At 40.0% G+C, this 12,256-nt stretch overlaps 1 protein-coding gene across 1 annotated transcript in view; it reads right to left on the bottom strand.

Moving 5' to 3' along the window:
* The window catches only part of LOC143327999 (multidrug resistance-associated protein 1-like), a 52,028-nt gene extending 42,079 nt beyond the window's left edge, over window positions 1-9,949 (bottom strand). The window contains exons 1-10 of the mRNA XM_076742800.1: window positions 9,908-9,949; window positions 9,378-9,557; window positions 8,981-9,106; window positions 8,685-8,822; window positions 6,415-6,540; window positions 6,190-6,251; window positions 2,727-2,855; window positions 2,074-2,313; window positions 1,182-1,359; window positions 438-599 (exon numbers count right to left, since the gene is read on the bottom strand). Of these exons, the coding sequence (XP_076598915.1) occupies window positions 438-599; window positions 1,182-1,359; window positions 2,074-2,313; window positions 2,727-2,855; window positions 6,190-6,251; window positions 6,415-6,540; window positions 8,685-8,822; window positions 8,981-9,106; window positions 9,378-9,557; window positions 9,908-9,949 (1,383 nt within the window). The remainder of the gene's footprint in view (window positions 1-437; window positions 600-1,181; window positions 1,360-2,073; window positions 2,314-2,726; window positions 2,856-6,189; window positions 6,252-6,414; window positions 6,541-8,684; window positions 8,823-8,980; window positions 9,107-9,377; window positions 9,558-9,907) is intronic.
* Between the last annotated feature and the right edge of the window lie 2,307 nt (window positions 9,950-12,256).

Here is a 12,256-nt window from a genome sequence, read left to right as displayed (position 1 = left end):
TGGTGGCTCCAAGAGGTAAAGATGAGAATAATCTTTTTCTGCAGATGGGGTGAACAATGAATTACAAACTTTTTGGCTCATTGCCAGGGGTTGGCAAGCTAGTCAATGATCACACCCAGGATGGGAGGAGCCTCTTCCACTTGTGAGTAATGTTAGATGTGCACATTTCCTGAATTAATTAATATTCTGCTAGCTGAATGGGAAGCTTTGATAGACGGATGTGGCCAATGGACCACCAGTTGATGGTCACTGCTTTAGAGTCTGGAGGGCAAGAGTGGATGAACCTGGTTAAATATGTAATGCCCATGAGGGACGGCCCAACAAGTAAGAAGAAGTAGGAGCTACTTGAGTGCAATCAGAGTTGCAGGGCAGTGTTTTGAGAAGCAATGATTATGCTGTGTGTATGATGTGTTTATGTTGTTATTTTGATGTTTTACCTGCCACAGGAAGTAAAAGCAGAGCGCAATCTCAATTGGATTGACCCAAATACTGTTGAAATAAACCACAAAGTCCATCAGTTTCTGAGTGTCGGCTGAAACCAGATTAATGATTTCTCCTGAAGTACACCGCCGTCGAGATGCACTGCTGATCATCAGACACTGAGGATCAAACACAAAGAAACTTTGACTTCACTCCTGACCAACTGACACTGGATAAGCACAAACATTGAGTCTGAAATGTTAAAGTTGAACTCCAGTAATGGCATCACTGTGTTTTCAAGTATTTTCAGGTGTCAGGGAGTGCAACTGCAAATGTTTTAAGTCTAGTTTAGTATAAAGCCATTAGTGTCTACAAGTGAGTACAAGTGTGAAAATGAAACAAATCTGTTGGTGTGGAGTTAGAAAGAAGTGAGATTAGTACACCTTTGTAGCTGCTCCTCATCTCTGCTACAGGTTAGAGACTCCAGGCTACATCTGCTGCTACCCAACAGTCCTGTTGCTTTGTGGGTACTATTGGTACCAGGTTTTGACAAGGAATAAGAACGTATGAAATTAAAAAGATGCCTTTGCAGTCTGTGAAGATTCTCAGTCATCCTGGTCATGGTTACCCAACAAGGGTTGAATCAATATTTTGAATAAACAGTCTTAATAAACAGGACTCTCATCACCCACTGAAGCGTAAGTTAAGAGTCATCAGAACTTGATACCTAATGCCTGCCTGCCTGTTTCTCTGTCTGTTACCTTTCTGTAGACAAGACCTATGATGGCAGTCTTCAGTCTCATCCCGACAGTGAAGCAGTGAAACATGTAGTGATGATGGAGGAGAGACTGCAGACAGGAGAGCAGGAACAGCAGTGAGGCAAAAAGGAAACCTTTCCACATCTCAGCGTTTTTGTCCCGCATGAAGCCCAGCAACAAGCTGACAACAATAAAAAAAGAAAAGCAAAAACAATGTAAAAAAAAACAAACACTAGACTGTAAACAACATAAACAATAAATAACAACAAAAACAATAAATGTGAAATAAATAAATAAAACAATAAAACATTTTCAGAGTAGAGTCGTAGTTTGTCAGACTGAAGTATTTGGATTGTAGAATTCAAATAATCCAAAACATCACTGTCTGTTACTCTAGCAACAGTTCAAATGCTAACCTTAACCCTTTTTCCACCTGACTACAAAACACAAATTGATTACAACAACATATGGAAATCTCAAACTGAAGCTATGACCACTGACCTGCAAACCAGAAAACTCAAACTGAGTGAATTTGTACACCTAATGAAACTACAGACATTAACATAGTTTCAAAGCAAAGTGAGACCTCAGTAAACATATTACCTGTCTGACACTCACCTGACCTATCTGACTCTCCAGCTTGGATCTGGTAGGAACAGGGCTGTTATTAAAATCTAACTAAACTAACACCCTAAACAGTGAGCATTTTATGTACTCAATTTTATCTTTATTCCATTCCTATTATTCAGTGGTTTAATTTTTCCATCTTATGTTATGCGTTGTCATTAATTTCCATCCTTATTGCATGTCATATTTACTATAAATATAAATGCCCACCTGTCCTCCCTGACAGCCAGCTGACTTCTCTGACCTCCCAGAGCTCTCTGACACTCACCTGAGCACCTGCGGCACAGCAAACATGAAGGCATCATGCAGGATGAGACACAGCGTCCCACGCAGGAAGTGAAGCCCAAAACTCCGCCCCAGACTGTGTAGGAAGAAGATGCCATAGCCCCACTGCCCCTTCCTGGTCTTCCTCAGCAGCCGTGTTTTTTCTGTTGCCACAGCACAACCACTGGACCGGGACCAGGACAAGGATTGTGCCCAGGATGGTCCAGAAACACCAGGGTCCTCCCTGCAGAACACCCAAACCAAGGATCCGGTATGGGTGAGCTGACATTGGGTAAGAGGTGGGTACACTTTGACAGGTCACTATTCAATCAGCACAAGAGACTGACAATCATACTTGTATTCACTGTTTCATACCAGTTGTCCTGTTTCACATTAAAAACCTTCAAGTGAGTCAAAGGGCTTTAGGGTTTGGCAACATCTGCATGAAGTGATGAGTTTAATCAGCAGCAGCTTTACCAACACCAGTCAGAGTGAAGGAATCAGGATCAGCTGTGACATCACTGTGACATCCCTGTGAACATGTACTGAATTTTTTTTTTTTATTTCTTCATTTATGTGCTTAATATTGTTTTTTTAAATTTAGCATTCAGATTAAATCAAAATTAATCACAACATAATATTAATAAAATGTCATACTGCAGCTGTTTGCAAGGTTGAGACCAGAGTTTCTCCAAGTCCATCATGATCCAGCTGGATGAGTCCTGGTCCCGCAGAGGCCACAGATCTGCAGCCTGCAGGGGGCAACGGTAACCCCGAACCACCAAACTGAGAGGAAGACAGAAGATACAACTTTTTATTAATAATGATGTCACTATTATTATCATTATTAGTAGCAACAATAGCATCAACCCTATTAGCAGCAGTAGTTAGAAGTAAAAGTTGAACGAGGAGGTGATGGATGAGTCTATTAAGTTTCTGGGTACCACGATCACCAGCAACTTGAAATAGGAGACATGCTGATCTCAACAAGTGATCTTACCAGAGGATGTCCTTCCTCAGACTGATCTGGAAGATGAATACCTCCCCATAAGTTTGCATCCATTTCTTCAGAGCCACTATGGAGTCTCACCTCCACCATCACTGTGTAGTACCTGTGCCATCCATTGCTAAACTAATTATTCATTTTGGTAATTATGCTAATGATAATTTGGTAATTAAATTTGCTTTTACAAAACATTTGCTGCTCCTTCTTACAGCTACATATTCCCATAACAGAAAAAGAAAAAAAAAATCAGAATGGAAACAACATTTGAAGTATTCACTGAAAATGAAAACAACACATTTCACATGAGAATGCTAGCAGCACAACATGACCATGAGCTCAAAATGTTCTCAGTGTTCACACAGTCTCTTGAAAGGTCAAACTACTCTCCACATTCAACTTACTAACCAGCCAGCAGTCCAGCCTCCACATCTTGACAACCTAAGACAGCTTCTGTCTCAATGTTCCCTCAACAACGTTACTCTGCCTCCTCCATCCATGCAGAAAACTAAATGAATAACAGCTTGAGGAATTATATCAGAATATTGTGAAATGCATTCAGTGATACAGAAAGATAACCATTTCTGCAATGTTAGCAGTCTTAAAGGTTCATTATAGTATCACTTTTCCATGAAACTGTTCTTTCATCAATATTCCAATTTTTATTTCAATATGTAGTGTTAATATTATTGTTACTAAACCTACAGAAATCAGAATTGCACTATCAGTAAACACAATCATTTAATTTCGAACATTTGAGTCAGCCATTTTCCAGAGCAGAACTGAGAAAAAAGTAGTATAGCTTTATATAAATAAAATCCACAGTGTAGAAAATTGTTTTGTTCTATTTATAACATAGATCATACATTTTATGTTGACTACTTGTTTGCATTCACCCTGCACAATTGATAATTTCACTAAGGTTGGACTGATACAACAGAAGTCACTTTGTAGGCCACCTTTTCAATTATCGATGAAGGGGTGTGTTGAAAAAAACAGAACTGGTCTATGTCGAGTTGGTTGAGTGCCTGAAAATAAAGTTGTCTCACACTGACAACTCAATGATACTAATTATTAATGATGGCTAGCACAAGTAAGATAGCAAAAAGGAATAGAAGAGAGATCATAAAATAATCACTCTCATGAACTGCAGTCCCCTGCAGAAGAACTGATATACCATCCTTTGCAATCAAAGTAGTCAACGTGATTGTCTTCAAGCGCAATGACTTGAACATGATTCCCATCAATAAACTTCACCTCATTCTGAAATCTTGCGGAACTTCCCTGAGGCCATCTCCTTGAGGCATCTTAATGTAGTCACGCAAAAGGACAAGTTGCATGGCCTTGCAAAACTTGTGAACAATTGAGTAAATGGAGGACAGTGCAATGTCAAACACGTAAGACCATATGCAGTAACCTGCCAGGCAATATGACCCAACTCCTACCTACTTTTACAGGGAGCCGAGTCTCCTGAGAGGCACTGACAGATGTTGCTAAAAGTAGCACCCAACAGCCCCTGAAATGTTGGATTAAATCTGTTTCTGTGAAGCCATCCACATCACAATCCCATCAGTCCTGGCTCCCACTTCGTATTCACACACCTCCGTACAGAAGTAGCAGCCATTGCGCCACAAGAAGCCACAATAAAAAAAAATTACCCTGTTTGTCTTCATCAGCATCATCATCATCATCTGCTTACAAATTTGCTGGCTTCCACTTCACATCATCTTGTAATTAAAACTGTAAACAGTGACCTCCATATTTACTTGCATACAACAACATGCTTTGTGTGACTACTTTGTTCTTACTCTTTTGCACATTTGGGTCAGTTCAGGATGATGATAAGTTCAAATTGGAATCTAATATTGGCAACATTCAAAAAATATTGTGAACAGCCAAACAAAAAAATTAGATCTGAGCAATAAATCTGAAGTGAGCACTACGGCTTGCACCATGAAGTGGCACGCAAAGGTTTGGGCACTCCTGGTCAAAATGTATGTCATTGTGAATCAATGGCATTGCTAGAGTCTCTTGGGGCTCCAAGCAAGCAATCCCTGGGGCCCCCACCCCACCCATGCACGCTGCAAAAAATTGGTTTTTGCTTACATAAATGCACAATTTCCGGGACATTTGAGATGAAAACTGAAAAAATAGATTAGTGGTTCTCAATGAGAGGTCCAGGGACCAACAGAGGTCCCTGAAAGCCCAGGCCTATCAATAATCGTTGTAAATAAGTGGCTGGGGCCCCCCTAGTGGCAGGGGCCTGTCCACAAGCCTGGCCCCTGTCGTGAATAGTTAAGTAAGTAGGAATTGGACTGATCTTCAAAAGGCACTAAAGTTTGAGATTAAACGTTCTCTTCAACATTTTAAGCAAGATTAATGCGTTATTTTTGTTTTGTGGAATTTTAGAGTGAAAAAGAAATGAGCACAATATAAAAGTCTTGGCAGCCCAAGAGATTTGAGCTCTCAGGTAATTTCTACCAAAGTCTCTGACAATCAAGCATCACACCATCTAAAAAAAAACTGAAGGTGAAAGAGGATGGTTTCTACAACAGGATGCTGCTCCTAAAACACCTCAAAATCCACAATGGACTACCACAAAAGGACAAAGTTGAAGGTTTGCAGTGGCCCTCATAGTCCTACAACTAAAACATCATTGAAAATTTGTGGATGGACCTCAAAAGAGCAGTGCATGTAAGACAGCTCAAGACACTCACAGAATTAGAAGCCCTTGGAAAGGCAAAAAATGGGCAAAAATCCTGGAAACAGTAAGACTCTTAGCTGCCAACAAAAATCCTTTATAAGCTGTGATACTTGCCAAAGGGGGTGTTACTGTACTGACCATGAAGGGTGCCTAAACTTTTGCTTCAGGCCCTTTTCCATTTTTTGTTATTTCATACAGTAAAAGATGGAAATTAAAAAAAGTAATCTTGCTTGAAATATCTATTACAGAAATGTGTCATTTTTAACTTTATTCTGTTTGGAAATTAGGTCAGCATTTACTTTACTAAGAAATTTTGACCAGGGTTGCCCAAACGTTTGCATGCCACTATATATAGATGATCATCTGTTTGGTAGGTTTTGGTGTTTTCTGTGTTTTAGCTGTGATGTTCATACCTGCTAAACCAGAAGAACAAAAACTTGGATAGAAATGAGGCATCTTCTTCTGGACATTGGTTCTAAGAGGAGAAGACTTTTTTCAGTGACAGAAACTCACATTTCATAAAACTTCTATTAATAATGAGAAACTTTAATGAAGAGAATCCACAGATCAATTAAAAGGGTTTGAGATCAACCACACAGCAGGAGACTTCATGATTCTATATTCTAGTCATTCACTACCTGGATGTAGGCGTGTTTTTCAGTGAGTGGTCGGTGGTCAGAGAAGCAGCTTAGGATGAGCTCAATGAGTTGGAGGGAAAAACAGATGAAGAATGCCACAAAACGGAATCCATCTGATGGAAAACCCTGAAACAGCAGAGGTCTAAAAGTTAAGATATTTAAATATCTGAACATACTTAAATATGCCTGAAAATAAAGTTGTATGACAGTATAGCATCACTTTACATGTCTCACACTGACAACTCAATGATGCTAAATATTAATGATGGCTAGCACAAGTAAGATAGCAAAAAGGAATAGAAGAGAGATCATAAAATAATCACTCTCATGAACTGCAGTCCCCTGCAGAAGAACTGAAATACCATCCTTTGCAATCAAAGTAGTCAACGTGATTGTCTTCAAGCGCAATGACTTGAACATGATTCCCATCAATAAACTCCACCTCATTCAGAAATCTTGTAGAACTTCCCTGAGGCCATCTCCTTGAGGCAGCTTAATGTAGTCACGCAAAAGGACAAGTTGCATGGCCTTGCAAAACTTGTGAACAATTGAGTAAATGGAGGACAGTGCAATGTGAAACACGTAAGACAATATGCAGTAACATGCCAGGCAATATGACCCAGCTCCTCCCTACTTTTACATCTTGTAAAAAGATCAATTCAAGATTTGCCTTGTTAAAATAGTAACCACAGAAACACTTTTTATATATATATATATATATATATATATATATATATATATAGAGAGAGAGAGAGAGAGAGAGAGAGAGAGTTTCCTATGAAGTAGTTTGAAGATTACAGTGGTTTCAAGGATGTTTGACAACATTTTAGAAATGTCACATCAGTTTCTAAACTAAAATAAGTCACTGTGGGAAAAATGTGGAACTACACTTTAAGCTGTTAATGACTGTAGCAGCATCTTATGAACTCCACAGAATTTTTTTCATATAACTCGGCAGGGACCTATCAACTATCCAAGTGCTTTTTTAAAAACAATTTTCTCTCAAGTCTGTTGAGAAATACTCTTCCATATTAGGACTTGTTATTCTCTGGAAACCTTGTATGTAATTAGCAGCTACATACGAACTGCTTTCTAAGAAATTATTAACACACACACACACACACACACACACGCACACACATATGCACATCCAGAGGAAAGTAAATTTAGAACTGAGTCCCTGCCATAGAAACTTTAAACTTCACATAACTGTGAAATACTGCAGCTGAAAGAGAAGAACTGAGAGAAGAAAAGCAGTCAAAGATGAAAAACAAACAGATTATGTAAAGTCAGATAAGCAGGACTCAAAAACAGACAGATTCAGATCAGGTCTACATAAGAGATAAAACGTAGATTAGAGTCAACAGATAAACACAAACAGCGAGAGCAGAAGAAGAAGCATGTTGATAAAAATTGGCTGAAGACTGAAACAACAGCGTGGAGATTGTAATTTGTAAATGGACTGCATTTATATGGTACTTTCCTAGTCTTAACAACCATTCAAAGCACTTTTACAACACGGGTCAGCATTCACCCATTCACGCTCACATTCATACACTCAGTACGGGCAGTATCTGTTCACTCACGCACTCTCACCCACTGATGATGCACCGTCAGGTTCGCTTCAGCATCTAACCCTACCCTAACCCTACCACCTCAGCTGGCTCCATTTAAAATGAAGGAGCAGTGGTTCTCCTCTAAGCTTGTCATGCAATTTCAGCAATGAGTTCAGCCTCCCTGCAGAGGAAATTAATTTCAGTTTCTGGGTTTCAACCATGTCATTCTCACAGTGACTACTCAGAGATCAGAGGCCTATTTCACACAAACAATTTCCAAGCAACTCTACACACTGACCACTGATGGTTGAAGAGTCTTGCAGGCCTCTCACCTGGCAGGCCTAATGTGTTTTGTTTTGTTTTGTTTTGTTTTTCCATTCATGAGATATGTCAAAATGTGAGAGAAAGTGATCTCTTGTTGCAAAACACAACATTTGCATGGTACAAGTTTGGTGGAACGTGTAACGGACCTAACTTCCATCTGACCCTCACTTGTGTATGGGAAAAATACAGTAGCTCTCAGCCAGGGGCTCATCAGGACCTCCATGCCTCTATTCAGGACTCTTGAGACAGGCAGTGCTGTGTAGAGGTGAGTCCTACTACATGTAGTTGGTACTGCTTCATCTTTCACACCTGAGAGGTAGCATGCTTGAAACCTGCTGCAGAGATTTGACCTTAACAGAGTGTAACTTAGAAATAATAAATTATTGATACCTGATCAATAATCTGCTCAATATCAACCTTCAGAGGAACAAAGGAGCAAAGAACCAGAAAAGTCCAGAAGAGGAAGAGGAGGATGGACGAACGACTGCCTTTCATCCTCTCTACTTGGATTATAACAACAGCAAGAATCTGAGGAAGAAGAGGAGGAGGAGGAATTAGTGAATGTGCTGAACAGATGAGAAACTGTTTTGATTTGATTGTTTGCAAGTGACCATCCTGAGGAACCATTGGTGGATCTGACCCATTGCCATGGTAAACAGTACCTGTATGAAGGACCAGTGACGTACCAGAGTAAGGCTCCGAATCACTGGACCCATCAGGATCAACAAGTGGTTCTGGATCTCTTCATTCTTCATTACCAGGAAGTAAAAAAATTCCAGAAGACCAAATGAAGCCAGACTGAGACCAAGGAGCTGCAACAGAGTTCACAGAGACCAGGTTTAGATCAGAGAACAGAAAGACCAAATTTAGACCAAGGTTGCACCAGAATCCAAAGATACCATGGTTAGACCAGACAACAGGGTCAGACCAGAATAACTGGAGTTAGACCACAGAAAGTGGTTAGACCAGAGACTACAGAGACTGGAATCAAACCATTGAACAGAATGACCAGAGTTAGAGCAGCATGTTGTGAGTCCTGAGTCCTGAACCAGGACCTGGCTTTGCTTTAGCATTGTTCTTTACCATCTTGCTGCAGCAGAGCTTGGATAATGGGATGACACCTTGGTGTGGGCGGAGCTGCAGGTACAGCAGGTAAAGAGGCGAACAGATCCACAGATAAACACAGGGGAACCACACCAGTACAGTGTGCTGGAAACACTGGGTCAGGTCCGGTCTGGAGGTATACCAGGTCAAGTTCCAGTCCTGTAAAAAACAAACAAACAAAAAAAAAACAGGTCATTCCTGTATAAACAGGGTAGTGATGTGTAAACAGGTAAATAGGTGAGTTATGTGAAACAGGTGAATGATTTGTAAAGACATGACTGCTATTTAAACAGGTAAATGACGTATAAATAGGTGAGTCATCTGTCAACAAATGATATGTAAAGGGCCAAACAGATGAGTGATGTATAACCAGACTTAGACATTTCTTCTGTTGCCTCCTCTAAAATATGTGAATTTAACATGTGACTGTGACTTAAGAATCTGTTTATCTCATTAAATAAACCAGTTCATGCTCATATAATCCAACAGATGTTTAATGAGAAACTCACCCAGAGAGGATCCAAACCACTCACACTGCATAGATCCTCCATTTGTACAATTTGGTCTTCTGTTTATTCTTCTATCGCTGTCTTCTCTATCTGTTCTGAATGCGTTGTGTTGGATTTTCTGAAGAATTATGCTGCTGCTCAACGTTTCTGTCAGAAACCCTCTCTCTCTCTTTCTCTCTCTCTCTCTCTCTCTCTGCTCCGTCTTGTCAAGTTAATGAAGCAACACTAAGATGTGAAAACCACAAAAGAAATGACAATCTCTCTCTCTCTCTCTCTCTCTCTCTCTCTCTCTCTCTCTCTCTCTCTCTCTCTCCTCCCTCTTCTCCCCCACCAGTCAGTCTTGAATGGATGGCAGGCTGGCACCAATTATGTTCTGAGCAGTCCTTGTAGTCCGCTGCAGTCTAGTCTGGTCCTGTTTGGTAGCAGACCTAAACCAGATGATGGTGGATGTGCATAGAACAAACTGGATTATTCCTGTGTAGAACTGGATCAGCAGCTGTTGAAGCAGGTTGAACTTCCTGTGCCGACACAGTAACATGACAGGGATTGCAGCAAGCTCAATTTTATTCACATTCCCCATGACAATAGATGGAAGAAATGGTTTGTATTTCCTCATCCTTGCTTTCTGTTTGTCTCCGGCCCTGCATCCTCGACATCTCGTCTTAAACTTGTTGTGGATTTGGGTTCTCGTTCCAAGAGGTAGTGTGGGTTAAGAACCCAAAATGCCACTCTAAAACAGAGAGGACAGGGGGCAGATGAAAAGTTTTGATGAATATTCAAATAATGTGCAAACAGATTAATCCAAATGAAGCAGAGAATCCAGAGTAAACTGAGTCTGGCAAGTGTCAGATCCAGTTTCTTCAGTGAGAGACTGGCAGGATGCAGACGAGAATCTGGCAACTCAGCACACACCCAAAAAGGAAAGTGAGAAAGGCAGGTAGCAGAAAAGGCAAAAATCCAACAAAAAAGTACTTAGCAGTCTTTCAGAAGTCTTGGTCATTACCATGCAGGTAGACTGATTGCTTGATAGAGTGCAGCTGTGCAGGAGGAGAGGAGGCTCGGCCCAAACTGTCAGCTACACCCTGCAGTGACACAGACCCAGAAATGAGAGACAGGAGACAAAAGGAGAGGACAAAACACAGGGGCACAATGGCCACCTGTTGGCATGGTGACCTGCTACAATAAAAGTTGAAAGTGCCAGGAAAATGAGAGCTAGTCAGTTCAACTGCTAAGCATCTATTTCAGCTTGCAAAGTTCAAGTGAATGTAAAGTTCACACACAGAAAACACAACAACAATGGAAATGACAAAACCCTCAAGATGTTGACTGCAGCTACAGCAAGAAGTTACCTCTCGCACTACACCATCTTGGATCTCTGAAGAGCTTTAACTATTATGCTGACTGTTAATTTATAAAAATCAAAAAGTCAACTGCAACTGGATATCCAAAACTACCACAGGATATTAAAATCAACAACATATTTCAAAGATGTAAAGAAAAAACAACCACTGCCATTCACCCCAACAACAATCTGGACACCACCACAAAACAAATTACCAGCAGAGGTTAATCTAATTATTGAAAATGAAAAAAAGAATAAAAAAAAAAAATACATCACAGAATGAGGTGAAAGCACTCAGAGAACCAATGCATAATAAACATATCATCATCAAACCTGCAGATAAAGGGAGTGCAATGGTAATATTGGAAGTGAAGCCTGTCACCAATCAAACAATAAATAATGTACAAACTACCCCAATAATATACAAAATCACAGACACATTACAAAACAAAAAAGTTCATAAACTCTAAACATAAACAATATTTACAAGGAGACACACACTCACCCATGAGCATGCAGGTTTTACATCTTACCCAAAATTCACAAAACATCCAGAACAGTGGACTTTGCCGTTTGAGATATCTCCAGGCAGACCCATTGTTTCTGACTGTGGTAGTGAGACCTATCAAATGGCAGAATATGTAGATTATTATCTAAACCCTCTTTCCATTAAGCCCGCATCATATGTCAAGGACACTTACCATTTCATTGATATTATAAAAAGAAAAAAATCCCCTCATACGGAAGGGTAACTTGACTTATCTACATGTAAGCAATGGGCAAAACATTCATCTAAATGCCCCCCCAAAATTTTCCATTTCCATCCAATAGAGAATTTGGAGAATTTGAACTCATTAAAAGGAAGAACTTGATGAATTTATAAATATTTTCAATTCTTACAACCCTTAAAAAGGGAAATACACAACTGATCAGCAGTCAATCAATTTTGTGGAAACCACTACATATAAAGGATCATCCCATACTCTGAATCCAAAAACTGGATGTTA

Source organism: Chaetodon auriga, chromosome 11 (assembly GCF_051107435.1).
Source record: "Chaetodon auriga isolate fChaAug3 chromosome 11, fChaAug3.hap1, whole genome shotgun sequence".
NCBI lineage: Eukaryota > Metazoa > Chordata > Actinopteri > Chaetodontiformes > Chaetodontidae > Chaetodon > Chaetodon auriga.
The sequence above is the reverse complement of the archived record's forward strand: the minus strand, read 5'-3'. Positions and strand labels throughout refer to the sequence as shown.